The 23,049-nt window shown below is 55.4% G+C and overlaps 1 protein-coding gene, 1 long non-coding RNA gene and 1 other non-coding gene across 3 annotated transcripts in view; 2 read left to right on the top strand and 1 right to left on the bottom strand.

The window, feature by feature from the left end:
* Positions 1 to 2,734, bottom strand: part of SYT7 (synaptotagmin 7) — a 35,058-nt gene extending 32,324 nt beyond the window's left edge. The window contains exon 1 of the mRNA XM_081531135.1: positions 2,582 to 2,734. Coding sequence (XP_081387261.1) covers positions 2,582 to 2,734 — 153 coding nt within the window. The remainder of the gene's footprint in view (positions 1 to 2,581) is intronic.
* A 2,399-nt stretch (positions 2,735 to 5,133) lies between these two features.
* TRNAG-UCC (transfer RNA glycine (anticodon UCC)) lies at positions 5,134 to 5,205 on the top strand. The gene has a single exon. It is a non-coding gene; the product is annotated as a tRNA-Gly (tRNA).
* A 12,404-nt stretch (positions 5,206 to 17,609) lies between these two features.
* Positions 17,610 to 21,169, top strand: LOC145523114 (uncharacterized). Its single transcript, XR_014066359.1, has 2 exons — positions 17,610 to 20,819; positions 20,936 to 21,169. It is a non-coding gene; the product is annotated as an uncharacterized LOC145523114 (long non-coding RNA).
* Positions 21,170 to 23,049: the final 1,880 nt, after the last annotated feature.

Raw genomic sequence — 23,049 nt, 5'->3', positions numbered from 1 at the left:
CTGCAACGATCCTTTTGCAGAGGAGCTGGGGCATATGGGGGACAGGCACCAAGGCAGGACTTGCTTTAAGGGTCAGGGGGAAGTAAATGGGGCAGAGAGGAACCCCAGCTGGGGTCCTGGAGACATTGCTGCTGACAAGTGCTCAGTCGTGGCCCATTTTTGTGACCCCATGGACTCCTGCTTCCCAGGCTCCTCTGTCCATGGGATTTCCCAGGCAAGAATACTGGAGTGGGTTGCCATTTCTTTCTCCAGGGGATCTTCCCGACCCAGGGATCAAACCCAGGTCTCAGCGTCTGCTGCATTGGCCGGTGGATTCTTTACCACCAGTGCCATTTAAGAAGCACCCCCCCACTGGAGACTTAGGTGGCTCCCAATGAGCCTGATTCCCCCAGCCTGCTTAGCAGGGAGGGGGATGGCCAGGCTGATCCGGAAAAAGCCAGCTGGAGATTAAGGAAGTTATTAATGTTTGGAAATGGGATCTGGGCTGTCAGGTATCACGTCACTGCTGCTGAGGGGACAGGAAGGCAAGGAGAGCCCAGCAACTGTGTGGGGGTGGGGGGTAGGTGCATTTGAAAGCCCCTTCCGTGGAATACGGAGACAATCTGGACAAAAAGCTCCCTAGCTTCTGAGACCCGGGTGGAAGGGCAGGGGGGAAAGGGTGGCAGGACTGGAGGGTCCTGGGCAAAGTAATGTTTGAGCAGTAGCTCAGAGGATCAAGTCAAAGAGCGACACGTGCCGGTCTGGTCTGGACCCGGGAGGAAGCTCCTGGCTGGAGGCTGGGAGGAAGGGCTGGGCCAGGGAAGGTTCTGCAGTTCTCAGCTTCCCAAGGCACTTCCTGCAGTGACAGCCCCCCACCTGCTACAAAAGCTGTCATCTCTGAACTCCTGTCCCCAGGTGAGTGGGGGTGAGGCCCTCAACAAACACAGAGATACGCACGCACACACACACACATGCACGCATGCACACACACACACACACACACACTGCAGCACTTACATGGGGATGTGATGAGATGATCCACATCCCACCGTGCAGGGTGGAACACAAACACACACACACACGCACACACACACACGCACAGCACTAATGTCCTCAAAATTGACACCCCCAGCACAAAAGACCCCCCACTCAAGGTCACCAGCAGTGCCTGTTCATACAACAGTCCCCTGCCTTCAAATACAGACAGACGGGCAGCCTAAGGGGCCCTGCAACGAGACGCACAGGGCTGCAGTGCAGGCTCAGCCCCTCCCAGGCCTCTGAGGACACTGGCACACACAGGCACGTGGCCAAGCCCCCTCCTCCACCTCCTCTGAAATTCTGAGACAGACACAGAGACAGGAAATCCAGGAACAATGCAGGGCAGCCAGCTTGGCACCTGCACGAAAGGAGTGGGCCCGAGTCACACACACATACTCGCACACTCTTGCGCATGGGGCTGGGTTGGCCTGCTCCGTGGCTCCTCCCCAGGGAACAGGGCTGCCTGAAACGGCACATCCAGGGATGAAGAAGAACACCCCCAACTCCCGGGCTTGCCTTTCCTGAAGGGAGCATGCTGGCCTCTTGGGTCTGGCCCCAGGGGTATCTGCCTCTTCTCCTCATTAGGACTGAGGCATGGAGCCCCCACCTACACGGTACCCATGGCCACAGCACTCCCTGCTCCTCGCCCCTCTGTGATCTGGCAGGGAGAAAAATGTGGCACCTTGCCCTCATTCCCACCATCCTCGATCTGGGGCATGGAAGGTGTCTGCCAGGGACCCTTCTTCACCGAAGCCTCAGAAATGCCCCACACCTGGGACACCTCTGGGCCCACCTCCGGGGGTGCCCCCTGCAGTCCTAAAAGACCTCGCAGCACTTCTAAACTGGGGCAGCAGAAGGGGGAATGGGGGGGCTGCCTCAAGGGCAGCCACCCTTGGGGAGCTGCGGGGGTGCAGGAGGGTGATTCAGGCCGACTCCCCCTCCCGGCTCCCTCCGGTGATGAATGTCCCTCCTGACGGTTTCGTTACTTATTGATGGCCTAATCCTGCTCGTTAATTTCCCAGCCCTCGTTAAAAATGAAAAGAAGCCGTTTGTGCCTGTACAAACCCCGAGAACCAGGATGGATGGGCGGGCACTGGGGGAGGGGGCAGGGAGGGACAGGCGGAGCCTCCTCATTGGACAGGAGGCCCGGCTCGGCCACGCCCAGCCCTGGGTGGTGGCGGGAACGCGCGGGCAGAGGGGAGTGGGCGCGCGGCGCTGGGTGGAAGGAGGGTCTCCATTCTGAGTCTGCGCGTGTGTGCCTGCGGTCCTTTCTGCGGGAAGTGGGGCGTGTGTGCGCGTAGTCACGAGCGTGCGAATGCCCGTGAGACCCCTGTCTGTCCACCAGTGTGTGCCTAGGTGTGTGGCTCTGGGTGTGCACACAGACATATAGGACCAAGCCCCAGCATACACAGAGCGCCCGGTGTGAATTTCCATGGAAGTGTGCCTGGCTCTGTGGGCAGGTGGGTCGTGGGCGCGCGCCCTTGAGAGCGTTCACGAGCCTGTCGTTGAGGAGGGCGGGGTGCAGGGCCAGGCCGAGTCCCCGGGGGGCCCTTAGGAGCCTCACCAGTTTGCGCTGACACCAGTGGCAGAGGCCGCAGAGGACGACAGTGACGCTAAGGCTGACGGTGATGATGGCAGAGACCAGCAGGACATCACGGGTGGGCGCCCCTGGAGAGGACATGCACAGGTCAGACCCTCTCTGGTCAGGGCCAGCCATTCTCCTTCAGCCCAGAGCCACCCCCCCCATCCCGAACAGCTGCCCAACCCACACTGGGAGCTGTGCGCCCCACTTTCTACACTCAGCTCTGCCTTTCGGGCTCACTTTGGGCAGTCTCTTTCTCTCTCTGCACCTCCCTTTCCTTATCTGTAAAATGGGTGCCTCTGGTAGGTCTCTCCCAGTCCCTTACTGCATGGACCCTGCATGGGGTACTTCCCATCCCCCAAACTTCATGCCTCGAAAGGGAGAGGTCAAGTGTGCCCCTGGCCTACCCAGACCTCACTGGGTTTTCTGCGCTGTGCTGTACTTAGTTGCTCAGTCGTGACCGACTTCTTGTGACTCCATAGACTGTAGCCCGCCAGGCTTCTCTGTCCATGGAATTCTCCAGGCAAGAATACTGGTGTGGGTTGCCACGCTCCCTTCCAAGGGATCTTCCCAACCCAGGGATGGAACCCAGGTCTCCCACATTGCAGGCAGATTCTTTACTGTCTGAGCCACCAGGGAAGCCCCCGTGGACTTTCAAGTACCTCTTAAAGAGCCTCTGCCAAGAATGCTTCCATCCCCCTCCCCCCCACCCCAACATACTCTGAGCCACAACTCCAGCCTCATTTGCCAAATGGGTTAGTTCCCACAGCCCCTCTGAGGACATGTGCCCTATGGGCCCTCACAGACCCTCCTCAAGTGCCGGCCACATGTGTAGTCAAAGAGGGAATCTGGAACCCCCTGAGCAGTCCTCATCCCCTTTAGTTCAGCTTTTTTTGGGCTGGAAGCCCACCCAACTGGCCTCCACACACCCTGTCCTCCCATGCCCTAGTCCCTGAGCTCGCTTCCAGTCCTTCCCTGCCACCGCCCCCCCCCCTCAGCTCAGCCTCACCTTGTTCCCTCGAAACGTCCCTGAAACGTCCCTATATGCTCCCGGGGCGGCAGGGTGGGGGAGTGGGAGGGAGTGCCCTGCAGCTTCCATCCTAACAGCGCAGGGGCTCTATGCTTCCAGGGTGGGAACCTTGATGGACTTGCCCTGGGAGCCAAAGCCCAGGTTTCTGTGCAAATCCCACTGCTTGCTAGCTATGCAGCTTTAGTCACCTAACCGCTCGGTTTTCTCCCCCTGTAAATGTGGATTAACCCTCCTCCCTCCCTCCTCACAGGTGGTTGTGAACACGAGCTCAAACCTAAATGTAAGGAAGGGGAACCTTGACCAGAGATTATCGTGTGGGGGAGTGAGTCGACAGAGACCACACAGATCACACGTGCTCTGTAAATATGCGTGCGCCTGGACGGATCTTCAAGTCAAGGAGACACTGTTTATTTACAGAGGAGCCTGCGTGGGCTTTTTGGTTTCAGCGATGGTGGTAATTAAGAGTCAACGATATCTGTCTGCTCCCGGTTCCTGCGGTTTTAGCTTCTGGGAGCCTGGTCCCTGTCGCTTTGCTGTGGGGCCTCATGGAGGAGGGCCCAGCGGTCAGCCCCAGCACTCAGGGCCCTCGGGCTGCCTCCCACCATGACTGCAGCACTCTGGGCAGCCAGTCCTGTTGTCTGGTCTCCTCAGAATCCTACTTGGGCTCCACTCCTCCCACCCCAACTTCTGGAGTCTCCAAGCTGTGGGAAAAGGCCACTCTTGCCAGGCCCTTCCCTGTCCACCTGCCAGGCCATCTACACTTCCTCCTGTCCTGAGACCCCAGCCTCAGCCCCCAGGAAGCCACTGCACCCAGCTCACTGTCAACCTCAGAGTCCACAGCACCCAGGAGCTCTGGCCTGGACAGCCTGCAGACACCAGGGAAGTGGTCCTGCCCTTCCCTCCCTCCAGCAGAGGAGCACAGCTCTGCTGAGGCTGGAGGGGCCACTTGTGTCATGGTTCTCAGGCCAGATGGGAGGCTTCCATCTTGAACCTTCAGGCTCCAGGGGGTGCGGAGGGACCATAATACCATAGGCCACACCACCAGGGCCCCCAGACCCTGGGGCCAAGAGATGTGTGGACATAGCTTCTGGGAATGGGGCCAGCACTCTTTCCAGCTCTCTCCATGGGAGCTGCCCCTGCCCCCACGGGGAGGGCCTGGAGGTGGGATGCTGTGTGGGCTGGGAGAGCAGACCTTCCTTTGCTGAACTCAGTTTTAAATAAAATCCCTTCTTGGGCTGAGCTTTCTTCGACCACTGTCTATTAAGAACTGACCCTGAGGCCTAGCGGACAGGTGAGAATTCAGCTAAGTGTTCGTAGGATGGCTCATGTCCTAGAACCAGGGAGTGGCAGATAGACACCCAGGCTGAAGCTCAAGACTCCAGAAGACCCGAGAACAGACTCAGGTGTGAGTACAGTCTTTGCCTCTTAATAGCTGTGTGGCCTTGAACAAGTGTCTTAACTGCTCAGCGCCTCCATTTTCTCCACAAAGTGAAGATAGGGGACATCCCTGGTGGTCCAGTGGTTAAGACTCTGAGCTTCCACCACAGGGGCACAGGTTCGATCCCTGGCCGGGGAACTAAGATCCTGCATGCCGAACAGCATGGTCAAAAGAATAAAATAAAATAATTAATCCCCCACCACCACATTAAAAAAAAATAAAGTGAAGATAATATTGGCACCCACTCATGGAGTTGTTCGTACTCAGTAGATACAGATTGGGGCTCTCCTGGTGACTCAGCAGTAAATAATCCACCTGCAATGCAGGAGCCACAGGTTGATCCCTGGGTCAGGAACATCCCCTGGAGAAGGGCATGACAACCCACTCCAGTATTCTTGCCTGGAGAATCCAATGGACAGAGGTGGGCTATAGTCCATGGGGTCGCAAAGAGTTGAATGCGACTGACGCGACTGAACAGATAAGGATTATTATTAGGGTTAGCAGTGTCAGTTCTCAGGTGTACAGAGAGCTCCAAGAGCACAGACAGAGAAGTGATTGCTGGACTAGGGAGCTATCTGGGAAGGCTTCCCCGAGGAGGTGGTATTTGGTGTGGTCTGGGAGAGGGACAAAATGTGAAAGTAGCACAACCTGGGCAGAGGGAACAGCAAGAGCAAAGGCATGAGAGGGGAAGAATGGTCAGGCGTGTTGTTGGAAGATCTGGACTAGGGGATGGGAAGGAAGTGGTGGAGGCCGGGTTGGGATGAGAGTAGGGCCTGATGGAGAGGGGCTTTGTCTTTCACGCTGAGGGGTTCCTTGTGTTTGTGGACGGTGGGAGCCATGAAAGGTGTTTGAGCAGAGGAGGGCAGGATCAGAGGGGGAGTCAGCAAGCTCATGAGCTGGGAGCTGTGGTTGGCAATTACACCCCAGGTGATTCCTCTGCTCTGGTGCCCTCTCCACACTCACCCTGCCCCACATCTCTTGGCCACGGGGCAATTCTCCATGGGGTCACCTCCCTGGAGCTCTCTTTTCTCTTTGCCAAACAAGGTCCTTATCAGAAACTGCTCCTTGACCTGTGCTGTAAGTTGAAGAACCCCTGAGGACAGAGCCTGTCAATCCCAGAAGCCAGTGGCCCCTCTGAATGGTCCCCAGCGATCCAGAAAACACGTGTCTTAAGCAGTCAGCATTCTGTGGGCATGCAGAGTGAGCACCAAACTTGGAGTCTGGGGGAAGGAGGCTGAGGCCCTATTCTGGCCACTAACCAGATGTGTGACACTGGTTGCAAGGCACTAAGCCTCATAGATGTCAGGGCCCTCCTGTGTGGAAGAGCTGAGCTGTCCTTGCTCTGACGAGGAACAGGTGTTCAAGGTGTTCCACATGCAGTGACAACTTAGTCTGCACAACAGCTGAGGGGAGCATTAAGATTGTCCCCATCTTACAGGTGTGGAAACTGAGGCACAAAGGGGGTCAAATACCTTGTCCAAGGTCACTCAGCTAGTACGTAGTGGAGCGAGGGCTCAAACCCAGACAGTCTGACTTCGAGCCTATACTCTTTGCCCAGACATCACACCCACTACAAAGGAGGGTGATCAGTGGTTTTCCAAGGGTGTTCTCTGGAACACCTAGGGTTCCCAGGGACTTCTCAGGGGCCACAGACAGACATGGATGCTGAGTAGATAGGGCTTTGTCCCCTCAAGCCGTTTGCAACCAAAAGAACCTGATTTCCCGGTTTCATATCCATGGAACGTCCCATGTGAAGAAAGGGAAATACTACTAAGGGAAGTTGAACCCTCCTGGATCAGTGACCCTAGGACCCCCTGCAGCATGTGTGGATGCTATCATCTTCCACACAGCTGACCTCTCTCCCAAAGATTCCTTGCCCACCCCCCCACTCCCCATCAAGCAACCCTTGAACAGTCCTTGAATCTAGGGTAAAACAAAATGCTTGCCAGTGTGAAACTGCATTGATACCACAAACAAGTGGCACAACGCCCTCGGCCAGCACGCGATATTGCCACCAAGGGGGGCAAGCATGCTCTTGCCTGCCAGCCAGAGTGAAACCATTCCTAGACCGTGGGGTCACTGTGTTTTTGGCTGCAAGGGACCTCGGAAGTCAGGCCCCATCAATGAAAAAACCCCCTGGGCAGCCCTGCCAAGGACAGGAAGCTGCTTTTGTGGGAGGCAGACCCTCCACGAACAGGCAATGGTAGCTAGGGCTGCTGTGCCTGTCTCCCTTGCTCTTCCCCCCGCGATCCTAAGCCTGCCCTGCGGAGCTGCTGGGAACAAGCTGGCTCCCTCTGCCACATGACAGGCCTCCAAATCCCCGCCGACAGCTCTCATGTCCCCTTCCGGTCTTCTCCAGGCAAAGCCGCCCCGGCCCTTCTAACCCTTCCTCCGATGACATACATGGTTTCAAGTCCCCTTAGTGTCAGCATATTAACATTTGGGGAAACAATGCAGCCCTAGTCAGCCTGTTGACAGGGCTGAGCTCCACGACCTACCCTTGGGCAGAGGAGACATCTGAGTCCCAGGGGTGAGACACAGACAAGGGCAGACAGATGACTTCAGGAGACCTGGGAGGCAGGGTGAGCCAGGAACAGGGAGAGCCAGGCCTTTGGGGTCCAGCCCCAGGGGTGCCAGGATGCGAGACGTGAATTCAGTCATGTCCCTGCCCCTCTGCCCAGGCCTGTGGCCACCATGTCAGCGGGTCAGAGCCCAGGATTGATGACCATCTGATGGAGTGCTGTGGGCTTCGCCAGGTGCTGTGGGCAGAGACCATGGTCCTGACCACGCCGTCCCACCAGGAGCTTTCAGGGTAAATAAAACCTGTGTGCTCAAGGAAGTGGTCCCCTCTGAAGGTGGGTGGACAAGATGTCCACACACAGTCTTCCCTTCTAGAATGTCAGCTTCACAAGAAGGGGGCTGGACCTTGTGTTCACCAGTCTTCCCAGCACCAAGGACAGCTGGGCATATAGTAGGTGCTTGATAAATGCTTGTTGAAAGAATGCATGAGGAGGAACTCCAAGCCTCTAGGGATAAAGATAATAATAGAGGCTGCCATTTATTGAGTGCCTACTGTGTACCAGACTATAAAGGAAGGGGCTGTTTTGGCTTTGCTTATTCCCATAACCTCTGTGACAGGCCAAATATTTACTCAGTAATATTTGTTGAATGCCCAGTGTTTGCATATGTTACCTCCCTTGTCACCCAAGCAAGATGGGAGAGAAGAGATGGGAGGGGCTGCAGTGACAGTTTGAGAGCCTCTCTCTTTTACACACACACACACACCAGGATCCATTCTGGTCTTCCCCCATACCCATCTTTGCCTGACAAGTCCTGATCTTTCTAGACCCAGACGAAAAGCACCTCCTCCAGGAAGCCTTCCATTATCTGCCCAGTGGGAATTTCTCCTGCCTCTGAGCTTGCATCACTCTGTGCGTGCACCCTTCTTTTAGGGTGCAGTGATTAAGTGCCAGGGCTCTGGGGCCAGACTGTTGGGCTCAAATTCTGATTCTCTGTGTGCCTTGGTTTCCCCGTCTATAAACAGGGGCTAGAATAGTACAGGCCTCATAGGACTATTGCGAGGTTTAAAGGAATTAACACATACAATGCACTTAGCACAGTGCCTGACACAGAATAAGTAGGCAATAAATGCTAGCTATTATCATAACATTACCACATCGAGTCCTGCATTAGAGACATCTGGGACATGGAGTTGGCCCTCAGTGAGTGGAGAATGAAATACTAAAAACACATTTGGTTTTCCCCACAGGATAGCAGAGGCCAGGGGTCATGTCTCACTCAATCCTGTGTACTCCTGACCCCTTCCCCAGGACCTGGCCCAGGGCTTAAGAAGAGCAAACCTCAGTGAACACCTATGACAAGGAATGGGGAGAGCTGAGGCATTGGGTGGGGGGGGGTGGGGGGGTGGGGGAGCAACAGCTGGAAGCCAGGCTGGGCTTCAGATATGAACCGCAGAGCTGACCCCGTCCCTTGCCAGGACTCTGCCCCAACTCCCAACTCCCAACTCCTCCTCATGTCCTCAGCAAGCCATGATTTATAGATGGATAGAATCAAACAGGCTGCGGCTGCTGGAATGCCCTGGGGAGCTGCTGGAGACGGAATGGACTTCTGAAGGCAAGCTCACAGCTGCCCAGGGGGAACAGGAGGGGAGCCAGAGGGGGAGCAGGTACGCACACACAGGCCAGAGACACACATGGCTCACACAAGTCACGGGACTCACCGTTGGCGCAGATATCTATGGCCCCCTCCCCCTTGCACAGATGTGCACACACACACACACACATACATACATACATATACACAAGCCGTCCTGACTTACCCCATGAATGGACACCCATGCTCTCATACACAAAAGTGAATACACACCCACGGTCACAGTCAGGAACAGATACCTAGCCCACTCTGCTGTCCATGAGGTCGAACTGTTCATGCACCTTCTATGGCCTGGAATCCTCTCCCCATGGACCTCGTTTGTCTTTTGTGGCAGAGCAGTGGGACAGGAAGTAAACTTGGAGGCAACTGACCTGGGTTCAAGTCCCACCTCTGCACCTGGCCAGTGACCCAGGGCAAGTCTCCTTCTGGACCTCAGTGTTTTACCTCCACTTAATGATAAGAACCCCAACCTCTCTTGCTGGGGCATCATCAGGATCAAAGAATAGCTAACATTCGTTGAACATGTGACTTTTGTGGCAGATACTGTGCCAGGAAGCTTATAAGCACCATCTCATGTGATCTCCTCAACCTTATATTATCTCTATTTTGCAGAGGAAGAAATAGGTGTGGAGAATTAAGGCAACTTGGCCTTGATCCTGCTATGGCTGCCCTCCTCTGAGCTGAAGCATGTGGGAGCATTTTGTAACATGCCACACTGCACGGCCCAGCCACACCCCACTTCCCTCTTTCACGAAGGCCAACCTTTTTCACACTTGAGGCTTCACATAAGCTGTTCCCTCTGCCTCGAAGGCCCTTCCTTCCATTCTCTACCATCTATTCTCTTCCTTTTATTCCCAAGATCTCTAGACGACAAAGATGGTCTTCATTTCCTCCCACATTCCTTTCTACCTCCCCTGTAACTATGGCAATTCATCCCTGTGGATTAATAATTAGCATTTCCATGTCTTTCCCCCACTGGGAATACTTGGAGGTTTGAGACCCCCGGATCACTCATCTCTGTAGCCCAAGTTCTGGTGCACAGGAGAAGCTGGATAAATAAGTGCTAAACAAATGCATGAAATTATTCAAGGCCCTACATGAGCTTACCTCCTCCAGGAAGCCCTCTCTGATGACAAGGGCTCACAGCAGTCTCTTCCTTCTCCAAACTTGAATTAACTATCTTCTGTCCAACTTCCTTTTCTTGGGAGTAGGTCTGTCCCTCAAGCAGGGCCTATGGGGTTCTCCTCATTGCTCGGGTCTCCCACAGCCCGCGTCCCAGGACACAACATAGAGAAACCAGTGGACATGCTAGGAATCTGGGCACACAGGCTCTTTCCCCCAGAATTCACTTGCTCTGACAGTCTGATGGTGACATTCACATTCCCCACATCCAGCCCTTCCAAAGTTGTCCCATTACCCTCACATCCTCCTAACCTAGACTGCTTCCCTCTTTGGGGCATCCTCAGATCGCAAGGCCTTGCTTTCCTCACCAAGTGCCTTTAATCATAGTAACTAGTGTATGCTCAACACTGAATCATGTTCAGGTCCTTAGCAGCCCTCTGAAGGTAAATCCTCTTATCCTCATTTCACAAAGGAGGAAACTGAGGCTCAGAATGGGTAAATACTTGCCTGAGAACACACAGCAGAGGAGAGACAAAGCCAGCAGTGGACCTGGAGTCTGGAAGGCCTCAACTCTGTGCCCCATGGGAGTTAAGCCTTAAAATAAGTTGCTTCAAGGATAGACGGAAGGGAAGAAAGAAATGAATGAACACGAAATATAAAGAGCAGCCAGGAGGACTTCCCTGGCAGCCCAGTGGTTAAGACTTCACCTTCTAATGCAGGGGGTGTGAGTTTTATCCCTGGTCGGGAGCTCAGATCCCACGTGTCTTATGGCAAAAAACCAAAACATTTTTTAAAAGTAGCAACACTGTAGCAAATTCAGTAAAGAATTTAAAACTGCTCCACATCAAAAGGGAAAGGGCTTCCACTTCCCACAAACTTCTCCAAGTACTTCTTGGAGAGAAGTGGGCAAGAGACCTCTCCTACCCACACACCTTTGCTCCTTCCTTCCTTCCTCAACTGGTCCAGCCCTTGGCCTCAGTTAAAGCATCCTCATCAGATAGATGCTAAGATGTTCTAAAGTCTCAGAATAGGTTGGGGATTGGGTGTCTGGGGCCAGACAGGGTAGAAGCAGGAAGAAGGGGTGGGTGGGCTATCCGAGGACTCACCCAGGGCCCTGTCTCTGGTGCTGACTAGGGTGCAACCACTCTTTCAAAGATGAGGCAGTAATGTTGGGGGTGGTTGGGGCTACATCTGCCATCACTTTCCCATCCCAATCCTGCCTCCTCCCACTTGATTCTGCACCACAATGTATCATGCCCCAGCACCTCCCCCACCATCCTTTGGTGGCTGCAAGATGACGTTCAAGGTGGAAAACAGTGAAAGCTGGAGTCACAGGTTTCCACAGGAAGCACCCCTCCACGTGCACGCAGAGCAGATGGAAACAGGGAGGGGTGGCAGGGCAAGGGGAGAGCCTACCAGCCCCAAGGCTATTTGGGCATGGGAAGGGGAACATTTTTGGTGCCTACCCCACCTCCCTTCCTCGTCTCGACCCAACATGCACAAGGAAGCCAGAAAAAGGCAGAGTGTGGGAGAAAGCAACACAAAACCAGTGAGCTAAACTCTGAACCCCAGACAGCCAGGCAAAGCTCCAGGCTTCCTGTCATGCTGAATTTTCTGCCCTCTCTTCACTTGAAAACTCCCCCACTCCAGGCCACCCACCTTGGGAATGGGGGCAGCTCATTCCTTCCAACAAGAAAAAGAAAATGAGATGGACAGGTAGAAGGAAAGAAGGAAAAGGAGAGGAAAGAGAGCCCCTCATTTCCCAGGAGAGCTGGGCTGTGGCCCTACCCCCATACCCTCCAGACAGTCTCTCTGAGTGTCCTTCAGAAAGCAGCGGAGGCACCCACAAGCCCTCTGGCCTCACTTGGGGCAGGAACAAGGCCGGTGAAAGAGGAGGCCCGAGGGGAATTGTTTTGGAAAGTTACAAGTAGCTGAAAATAGGGGCTTAGCACGAGCAAGCCTCCTCAACCTTGACTGTAATAAAAACAGATAATGCGTGAGTGAGCCAGGGAGAGTGTGCTGGCAGGGGCCGCAGAGGCCGGCTGGATGCAGACAGTTTAGAATTCAGAAGAGATGCCAAGTGAGTAAACAGCGAATGAAGGATTATCCGGATGGGCCAGGAGCCATTCCAGCAAGAAATTGGACGGGGACATGTCAGGATCCACAAGAACTCCGACTCCTCATCAGGGAGTGGGGCCTGGTGAACTACGAGGACCTCATCCATGCCTTCTCTACCTCTGCTCTGTCTTCCAGCAGAGAGCATGGCCTTGGTAATACGGCTCAGGTTTGTTTACTGCAGAACAGTGACAGAGTGCTCTAGAGTTTACTGAGGGTTTAAAATTCACGGTCATATTCAGTGGAGGTTTTGGGGATATCTTCTACCTGGTGACTTCCTCCCCTCACTACAGCCACACCCCCTAACTCCTGCAATTCTTGGCTTAGGGAAGTCTGGTGCATCTGGCTTCAGTCCTCAGCCTCAAAAGAGGGTGTGTGTAGGGAGGGTGACAGGACATCTATAGGCCCCAGAGAGGACCAGGTGCCAGCTCTGAGCAGGGAGCTCAGACTGAATGGTGTCCAGCCAGAAGCTAGCCCGGAACCTGTCACCCACCCTGACCCCAAAGCTGATGAGTTCCCTGGGCAGCCGTGAAAATGATCATGTCTATCAGGGCAGCAAGAGCCCAGGAAAAGGAGAAGCTCAGATAGAGGGCCTCTCCACCAGGAGTGTGCAGTGGGGGCAGGATCAGGGACGTGTGATGATTAAGTGCAGGCCTTGACCACTAGTTACTCTTATGAATAATGCATTGTTGTGCCTTGGCCTAAATCAGCATCTTATTGTTATTAATAATACACAGCTGCAAAGAAGCTGGGATTGGAATGGTGCGCTGTATTTTATTTGAGGACCTCAGAGCACTTAAGAGTTCCTCATGTTGATGACTCAACTCTACCTCCCCAAGTCATACACTTCCTTACAGGACAGGGCACCTGTCCTGCCGTGACACCTTCACACCTGAGGCTTGGAGCCACGAAAGCCATGGGGGCTAGGAATCTTCTCTCCTGGGATTCAGATTCCTGACTTGAGCTTTTGGTGGGGGAGGGGGTACACTTAATCCTCACCAGCTCAAAGTTCCAGGGGATGCAACATAAGGTGAAGCTGCTCCCAGAGATGTTCAAGAAGGAGGGATATAACTTGTGGGGATCCAGGTGTCGGGAGAAGTGGATGGAGAGAGAGCACTGTGGATCTGAACCCAGTTCTGCCACCCACTGTCACTGTGGCTGAGTGACCTTAGGCAACTAACTCAACTCTCTGGCCCCGTCTCCGCGTTATAACATAAGGGATCTGAGATTCCTTCTTGGAGGTGTTGCTCTTCCATATTCTGGTGATATTATTTGCACCACAAATTATTTGGATGGATCCACAGAGCCCGCTGCTCTGAACTCTGTCCGCGGTGCTGAAACAACGATCGGCCCACCGCCTCTGTCCTTGGTGCTGAAACAGAAATCGGTTCCAGGGCTGCGCCCTTTTCCGGGACTGCAGCGTGGCGGTCCCACTTTCCTCTGCTAATTACTCCCTGATAAGTCCCAAGTTGAAGACACAGCAGCGACCAGCCAACCTCAAGAGCCCCCCTTTCCTGGATGAGGCCTGCAGACGCCAAGAACCCCAGTCAGCAGCCCTGCTCCTGATAAAAAGAGCTTCCCCGTTAATGTAAACGCGGCATCCCCTTCCCTCAGGGTAGCCCCCACCACACTGCCTCCTGGCGGCTGGCGCGGGTACTGCGCTCAGAGCAGGCACACAGAAGGTCCCCAGCGGTGGTGCCGGGAGTGTGGGGAAGGAGCGGCAGACGGTTGGTCCCCCGCCGCCCCCTCACCCCTCCCGGGGCAATCTGGAGCTCTGAGCTTGCAGCGCTGCCTAACACCCAAACGCTGCAGGCTGTCCAACTGTTTTCCGGCCGCCTTGGGGTGCTGTGCTGCTCCATTCACAGCAAATTCAACCCACACAGCTGGACCCTACCAGGTGAAACTTCCTGTTCTCTTCTCCAAGGTGGGTGGGATAGACCTGTTTAAACAAACGCAACCTTTTCTCCTGCTGCCAGGCCAGTCCTAACAAGATGAACACTAAGGCCGTAATATGCCTTCACCACGGCACAGGCTCCCTACCCATATAAGAAACGTGCCCACAGCTATTCCCTAGGAAGAATGGGGGTTGAGGGGAGAGGGCCACAGCTGCAGCCCACGCCTGTTCTCTCCACCCCACAGGTGGAGAGGCAGAGCCGCTTGGTGTCTCTAGGGATTGCTTGTATTAGCCTCACTGGGTGCAGAAATTCTCCTCTTCCTAAAACAAACAGTAAAACAAATCAAACCACCTGAAGACAACACCCCGAATCAGCTTCTCTGGATCCAGGCAGGGAGTAAAGATAATAGCCTTTAATTACAGTGAGTGAAGTGAAAGTTGCTCAGTCGTGTCCGACTCTTTGCAACCCCAGGGACTATACAGTTCGTGGAATTCTCCAGGCCATAATACCGAAGTGGGTAGCCTTTCCCTTCTCCAGGGGATCTTCCCAACCCAGGGATCGAACCCAGGTCTCCTGCATTGCAGGAGGATTCTTTACCAGCTGGGCCACCAGGGAAGCCACTTAATTACAGTAGATATGGCTAATATACATTGAGCACTTACTACAGGACAAATGCTGTGCTGAGAGCTCTGTGAACATTATCTCATTTAGCCTGGCCAAACCCTGCTGTCCCAGGGAAGCATCATGGTCAGCATCATACAGATAAGGAAAGTGGGGTTCAGAGAGGTGAGGTGACCACTCAGTTGGTGCAGCTGGAGAGTACTGAGACCAGCAAGGGAAACCACACCTATTTGCCCTTAACCTTACAGCTCAACTGGGTCTACCACTCCATCCTTCCATGTTCTTTGGGAAGCTTCACTGCCCCCTTAGGTGTTTCCAAAGCCACCCCTCCCCTCCACCATCCTCATGTCTCAGTTGAGAGCCACATGGAGGAAGACAGTAACACTTCACCCTCCCACAGCACTTTACAGCCTGAGAATTGCTTTCAAAGCCACTGTTCAAATCAGCTCTCATGATACTGAGGCCCTCTTCCGATTTTACAGGAGAGGAAAACAAAACAAAACAAAACAAAACTAAGGCTCAAAGGAATAAGTTTTGTCCCAAGTCACACAATGAGTCAATGAGTAATGGAGCCAGAACTCAGGTGAAGATGGTGGGGCTCCCAGCCTAGCGCACTCTCTCCCTACATCTTCATGGCTGGGGTCCTGCAGGCAAACCAGCAAGGGGGTCTGAAGGACCTTCATCTCCTGGGGGGCTTCCCGAGGCCCTGACCTGAGCTGCTTCCCTTTTCCTGCTCCCTAGGGACCATCAGTTGGCTCAGCTCTAACTTGGAGTCTCGGAGTCTCATTCGAAATGAAATTTTTTTCCAGGCAATTACTTCCTGCTAATTAGGAGGCAAGACTGCCAGTCCCTGGGCCCTGGGCTGACCCCTTTTCTCAACTCACAGGGGTGGGGGATTGTTGAGATCCTAGGGAGCAGCACCAGCCACAGAAACTTCCTGGAACAGCCCCATCATCGGAAGCAGGCCAGGAAACTTTTGAGGGCGGGGGCACGGGTGGTGGAGTCAGGTGCTCCAAGGAATGGGAAGAAGGGAGGTGGGGATGCTACCGCTCTGATGTGAGAGAGAGCCAGGGGACAAGAAGCTGGAAGAAGCCTAGACATGCCCAGCAGAGTGAGAGAGAGACCTGGGCTTGGGAGGAGCAGGGGGAGCCAGGAAGATCCAGAGAAACGGGGACACGTCATAGGAAGGGATAAGGAGGCATCTCAGGAAGCAGGGAGACAGAGGAGGAGGGAGAGATTTCCCCTCTGCCAAGGGAGAGAAAGACGGAACCCTGGAAAATGGTCAAGATGACAGAAGTGGAAAAGGTAGAGGCGGGGAGATACCGGGGGACTCCAGGAAGGGGGAAGGAGAGAGGAAGGAGGCATTGCTGAAGGAAAGCCCTGGAGAGAAGGGGAGGAGAGCGGGGGAGGACGGCTGGAGTGGCCGCTCCCAGGGCCCCAAGAAGAAGGGCTCTCTACGTCACTGTCCTTGAGCCTCCCCCAATGTCACTGCCCAGCCAGCCGGGCCTGCCCGCCCTCCTACGCAGCCACAGGTGCGGGCGGGCAGGATGGCAGGCCACCAGCCGGCTCAGGCCCCAGATGCTTCACTCATCCAGGGCAGCCAGCCGACTCTCCTTTCTGCCAACCTGCCGCCCCCTTCCAGCAGGCTAAGCCAGGACCCTCCTGGGTCACAAAGCCCCGTGACCAAGGGGCTCTGGGACTGTGTGGTCCAGCCCCTCCACTTTACGGAGGGGAGGATCAAGGCCCTGAGAGGAAACAGAGCTTGTCCAAGGTCACAGAACAAGTGAGCAAGGAGGCCAGATGAAAAGGGCTCAGGGGCTAAGTCTCAGTGGTGGGCCCGTTCCCTCCTGGGCGAAGCCAGTTACAGGAGACAAGACAGGTCTTGGTTGCCAGCAAGTCAGTCCCTGATCCGTCTAAGCCTTGTGGAGTGTGGGGTGGCAGGCAGAAGGGAGCGAGGGTTGCCAGGGGCTGGAAGGGAAGCAAAGGAAGTCACCATTTATGGAGCCCTGGGTGGGAGGGTTCTGCATGGGTTATAATTGCAGCTAACATTATTGAGCACTTACTAGGTACAGTGTTCCAGCCACTTAAGACATTACATGCAGATCTCATTTAATCCCCATGATAACCTTATAAAGTATGTATTACTGTTATTCTATTATAGGGAAGAAATGGAGACTCAGGAGGGTTGAGTAATTGGCCAAGTCTGCAGACTAACTGGTGGCATGGTTCTAACTCTGGTGGCTGGCCACTGCTCTGAGGACCCCTGCACCCTGGCATTATCTGAAGATGCTCAGAGCCCTGAATTTGCAAGATCCTAGCCCAGCTCTGGTAGAATCTAGGCCCCGGATGCCAATGGGGTTACAGTTCTGTGTTGTGGAGGCTTCCAACGGCCCAAAGGAGATCCTAGACTTGCCTAAGCTCTGTCTTACAGTTCTGGGGTCCAGGTTCTAGTTCTGGCTCTGCCACTAACATACTGTGTGACGTTGGGCAGGTCCTTTGCCCTCTCTGGCCTTGGTTCTCCTACCTATATCATCAAAGAGCTGTTATTTAGTCACTAAGTCATGTCTGACCCTTTGTGACCCCATGGACTGTAGCCCCATCCACCCCAGCTCCTCTGTCCATGGGATCTCCCAGGCAAGAATACTGGAGTGGGTTGCCATTTCCTTCTCCATTAAAGGGTAGGACCAGATAATAGAGCTAGTATGTGTGTGTGTGTGTGTGTGTGTGTGTGTGTGTTAGTTGCTCAGTCATGTCCGACTCTTTTTAAGCCCACCAGGCTCCTCTGTCCATGGAATTCTCCAGGCAGAGCTGGTATACATGATACTAACTTTGTGACAGACACGGTTCTAGGCGGTGTATGGATGTTAACTCAGCAGCCCCTCCCAGCCCACTCTGAAGTAAGAGGTATTATTGTCTGTTTTAGAGATGGGAAAATGAGGCAGTGAAAGGTTAAGTAACTTGCCCAAGGCCACAGTTCTAATCAATACATGGCCGATCTGGGATTTGGGCCCCATTTCTTTTGATCCAGAGCCCACGCTCTGCCTGCCACTCTGCATTGTTTCCCTAACGACTCTCTTGGCCCCTGCTTTGTGCCCCAGAGAGATCTGCCTATGTCCCTCGGCCCTGGGACACACGCTATCACACTTCCACATGGGAAGCGCACCCGCCGTCACGTGTCTGCATCACACAACATGCGTGTGCTCATGCTGCCACACCCACTCCTGTGCTTCCGCCCAGTTTCTGTCTGGAATAGCCACACATGACCACCCGTGTCCGCAAGAACAGGCCAGCTCCGGCAGGCCCACATGAACGCGCACGCACGGCCCCCTTTCTGGGCACTGGCTGACTCGAGGGAGCCGTGTGCCAGGCTTCGGCATATGGCCACGTGGCAGTGACGTGGGCCGCCACACCCCTTCTCCTCTGCGTCCCCCCCTCCCAGTGCCTGGGTGGCTTGCACGTCACATCGCACACCTGCCGGCACCCCCATCCACGCTGCCTTCCTCACGCCTCTCCCCTAACAGAAGCGGGCACCTTCTCCAGGAAGGAAGCAGGCACAGGCCCAGCCTGGCTCCCACAGCCCAAAGATGCCAGCCAACCCGGGGGAGGAGAGGGAGAAAGAGCCATCGACTGGAGACTCTGGGGGCCCGGGGGCTATGGTTCCCATCTGACACTAACCCTCCCTTAGGTCTGAGCGCAGAGCTGAGCTTCTCAGGACCCTAGAGATGCCAACTCCCCTTTGTCATTGCCAGATATGGGGCCAGACGGGGAACCAGGGGACAGAGGGTCTGTCCACCACTGCCGAGCAGGACTGTAGTGCCGAGAGGGCCTCTCTGGCCAAGTTACCGGTGCACCCCCCACCACCACCCCATCCTTGGTCCCTGCTCTCTCCTCCCCCTGCCCAAGCATCTCAGAGTTCTGTGTATTTTTAGGCCTCAGCTGACAGGCTGTGAAATCGCTCCCTTCGCACCTCCCTAACCAGGCGGGGGCTGGAGAGGGAGGAACGGGGTTGTGGAGGGGGGGGCACACACACAGCCGATTCATCAGGTTCCTCCAGGGCTGGCAGGTGCCAAGTAGGGAGTAAGGGGTGCCTCCTTTTGAGTGAGAGGATCTTTCCACGGCGCCTGGAGAGAGGGAGAGAAGATATGGTGGGAAGGAGGCTCCGCCCCACTCCAGGGGCCTGGGAACAAAGCTTTAGGGGACGCCGAGCACTAAAGCAGGTGCTGGAACACACTTTGGGTCCAGCTCTGCGGCCAGTACTGATCCCCAGCCCTCCCTTCTGGGCGATGGACCAAGAGGCAGGCTGGCTCAGATCTAGTGGGGTGAGGACACTGTGGCACAGTGGTTAAGGCCAGGGCTTGGCAGTGAGGCTGATGTGCAGTTCCATCCCTGCTCTACTGAGTGACCTGGAGAGATGCTCCACCTCGCTGGGCCTCAGTTTCCTCATCTGTACAACAGCGGTAATGATATCTCCCTCGAGGGGCTGCTGTGAAGACTAGATGAAAGCTGTACGTGTAGAACGAGGTGGTCTGTGGATCCACCGGGCACTGCTGAGAGATTCTCCTTACGGCTTTCCCTCACTGGCAAATCCTCCTCCTTACCATGATCCTTGAGGCAGGAGCCCAGAGTTCATCCTCTTTGGTACCCACTGGACCCTCTCCCCCAGGGGAACAAACTCCCAGCTAGGATGGGCAGAAAACATAGACCATCCCCACCCCCTGCTTCCTGCTACGGGGCACCCATACCCATTGCGTGTGTACACGGACCCAAATGCCAACACGCTCATCTGCTGCCAGTGCCTGGGTGTGAGGGCGTTCGCTCTGGGATGACCCCCTTAGGGAAGTGGGAAGACGTACCCAGGCCCTGCTGTGAATGGGCCCTTGTGCCAGGGGCCGTGGGCATGGAGAGGGGGGCAGCCTGCCTAGTTGCTGTGGAGACAGGCTGGCTCCAGTGGGGCTCTGGAGCTCAGGCCTGGCAGCTGGAGTTTGAGCAGTACGGCTCCTCCAGGGCCAGGCCCTGATGCCCATGGTGGGGGTGTGGGGTGCAGAACTGATTCTCAGGAGCCTTAACTGTGTTCACTGGGCCCTGGGACTTCCCCACTTGGCTCTACATCTCTTCCCAGGAGACTTCCTCTGATACTCCAGCCCCCTAGGTAAGCCCCTGGGGGTGTACAGCCGTGCCCACCTGCACCCACATGCCCACTGTGCCCAAGGGAACAAGGCTGTTTCCTTGACTGCCCATTACCCACCACAAGCTTCCCAAGGGCAGGGCCCCAGACCTCCTGTTACGGGTGCTCTGGACATAGCCCTGTGCAGGTAAGAGACGGTGGAGGGGCTGGACAGAGGTGGGAACAAATACATTAATGGCTGGGGATCCAGCTCCATAGACCGGCCTGCCTCCAGGCTTCCCACCCTCCACACTGCTGCGTTAGAGTTCTTCATAGAGATATGCCTGAAAGCCATCCATAGCCTGCCATTGCCCAAATTAAAAAAAAAAAAGTCCAGTTTTCCTATTTCAGAACGCCAGGAGCTTCATCAGCTGGCCCAGCCTCGATTCTTGTGCTGAATTGCTCAGTTGTGTCGGATTCTTTGGGATGCTATGGACTGTAGCCCACCAGGCTCCTCTGTCCACGGGGATTCTCCAGGCAAGAATACTGAAGTGGGTTGCCATCCCCTTCGACTCCTGCTACAGCCCCCAAAGACCTCCGTTCCAGCCCTGCAAGCTTAGACACTCACTGCTGCCTCGACCGGCCGAGACCTGACACACCTCCAGGGCACTGCACATGCTGTCCCTGCCACATGGAATGACTCCTCCCTGCCTGCTCACATGGCAAGCTCTTATTTTCCCTCCAAAACCCAAAACCCTGGACCCAAGGGTCATGCTCCTGGGTCTGGCAGTGTGGCTGGTCCCAAATCAACTTCTAACCACAAGTTCCCCTGTCCCAGGGTGGTCTGAGGATGGATGAGCTAATGTTCAATGTGGGCTTAGAAGAGCACCTGGCATCTACTGAACGCTCCACACATCTTTGCTGTTCTGAAGTAGATGGACCGACACTGCCTCCATGAAGCCCTCCCCACTGCCGGCAGCGGAGTGGGGTGGGGCTGAGGCAGTCCTCCTTTGAGCTTCCAGAACCAGCTTCCCACACGTCAATCACTCAGTACAGGGTAATGTTGATAACAGCTGTCACTGGTTGAGTGTTTACTATGTGCTCGGCTTTCTGCTAAAGATGTTTTCTACCTTATCTCGCCTCATCCTCCGACCCCATGGGAGGTAAGAACCATCATCATACCCATTTAACAGAGGAGGAAACTGAGGCCAGGGTGGTGGGGGGACTTGCTCTAGGGACACAGTCACAAGTGTCTCTACCAGAAGCTGTTTGACCCCAGAGACCTGGCTTAAGCAAGCCACCCCTTGCTGCATGGATGTGAAGTGCGTAGCACATACCAAATGCTCCACAAATAAGAACTTTCTATTACTGTCCTAGTGTTATTATCAGGGGAGAGAACAAGGTCTGTTGGGTGATTTAAGAGGGGTTTCATCATCCCTGGTGGTCTAGTGGTTAGGGTTCGGTGCTCTCTAAGAGGGGTTTCCTTAGGCTGGACCCCCTATAAAGCAGGGTGTGTGTGCTCAGTCACTTAATCATGTCCAACTCTTTGCAACCCCATGAACTGTAGCCTCCAGGCTCCTCTGTCCATGGGATTTGCCAGGCAAGGATACTGGAGTGGGTTGCCATAAAGCAGGAAACTCCCATTTTCCTGGAGAAAGAAAGTGAGGGTACAGAGGAAGCCTTGGGCTGCCAGGAGTGGGGGTCGGGATAGCAAGAAGGTATACAGGGAGCCCCAGGATCTGGACCCAGGAGACTTGAGGAACCTGAGGGATGCTGGAGGGAGCGAGTGCCCGCAGGTGTCACGGGAGGCCCAGGTTGGGCAGGGCGGGAGCGGGCCGGCCGTGCGCTAGCTGAGCTGGCCACTGCTCTATGGCCCCACTAACACCACCCCGCGGTAATGAGACGGATCCAATTTGTACCCAGGGCCCCACCGGGAGCAGCTGCTGCAGCAGGGTTTGAGGTAATTTAATTGGACACATTTGCCACACAGCTCCCTCCTCTGCTCCCCTCATGGAGCGCCTCACGCCGGCACCCCTCGAGGCCTCCCACACCCCACGCCACCCCCCCACCCCAGCTGGAAGCAGGGTGCACGCTTCGCTAGCCCACGCTGTGAGACCCCCTACCTGCTAGGACGGACCTCTTGGCACCTCTCCTCTCTCACTCTGGGGGCTCCTGAGCCCTCGGGAGCCACAGGGCTGGCGGGGTTCTACAGGTGCAAAGTTCTCCCCTTTCTCCGAGGCAACCAGCACCTCCGGCCCGCCTCCTCTGAGGGACAGAAAGGGTCACCCTTTTTCTCCTCCCGCCAGCTGGAGAACCCCAGCTCCCTCTACCCTAGGAAGGGCATAGGAGGAGCAGGGCCACTACCAAGATGGGGGGACAGCTCTCCTCTGAGAGCTCTGGGAAGGGGTGCATACACACACACACATCGAGACATCAAGTCAGAGAAACACGTATACACACCCAGTTATACACACACACACACACACACACACACACACACGCTGACAGATTCACACGCTGTCCTGGACCTCCCCCTATCTGTACACACCAAAGCTCCAACCCTTCCACCCCCCTCCACCCCCGCCGTGCACGCCGCACAGCCAGGTGAGGCCCTGCTCCCAGCAGATGGAGGCCTCGGAGGCAGCCAAGCTGGCAGGTGGGAGGGTGTGGCAGGGGGCAGGCAGGGCCCCTGGAGGGCACAGGCTCCGCCTGGCTGGGTACAGGGCCAGGGGAGCTGCCCTCCCCCAACGCTCTCTGTCACAGCTCCCCACGCACCTTGACATACTTCGCTACAAATCCACTCATTAGCTCCTGTTTACAGCAGGCACGGCGCTTGGATGAGCTATTAGGGCCGTCCAGCTGCCACTTGCACGCACCCAGGTACACACACAGCCCAGCACTTCTGCCCACCGGCCCCACCCTCCCTTTCCTGGTTGCTGCGGCCCCGCACCC

Source organism: Giraffa tippelskirchi, chromosome 10 (genome assembly GCF_054371585.1).
Source record: "Giraffa tippelskirchi isolate mGirTip1 chromosome 10, T2T-mGirTip1v1.2.pri, whole genome shotgun sequence".
NCBI classification, from domain to species: domain Eukaryota; kingdom Metazoa; phylum Chordata; class Mammalia; order Artiodactyla; family Giraffidae; genus Giraffa; species Giraffa tippelskirchi.
This window is presented reverse-complemented; position numbering and strand designations above follow the sequence as displayed.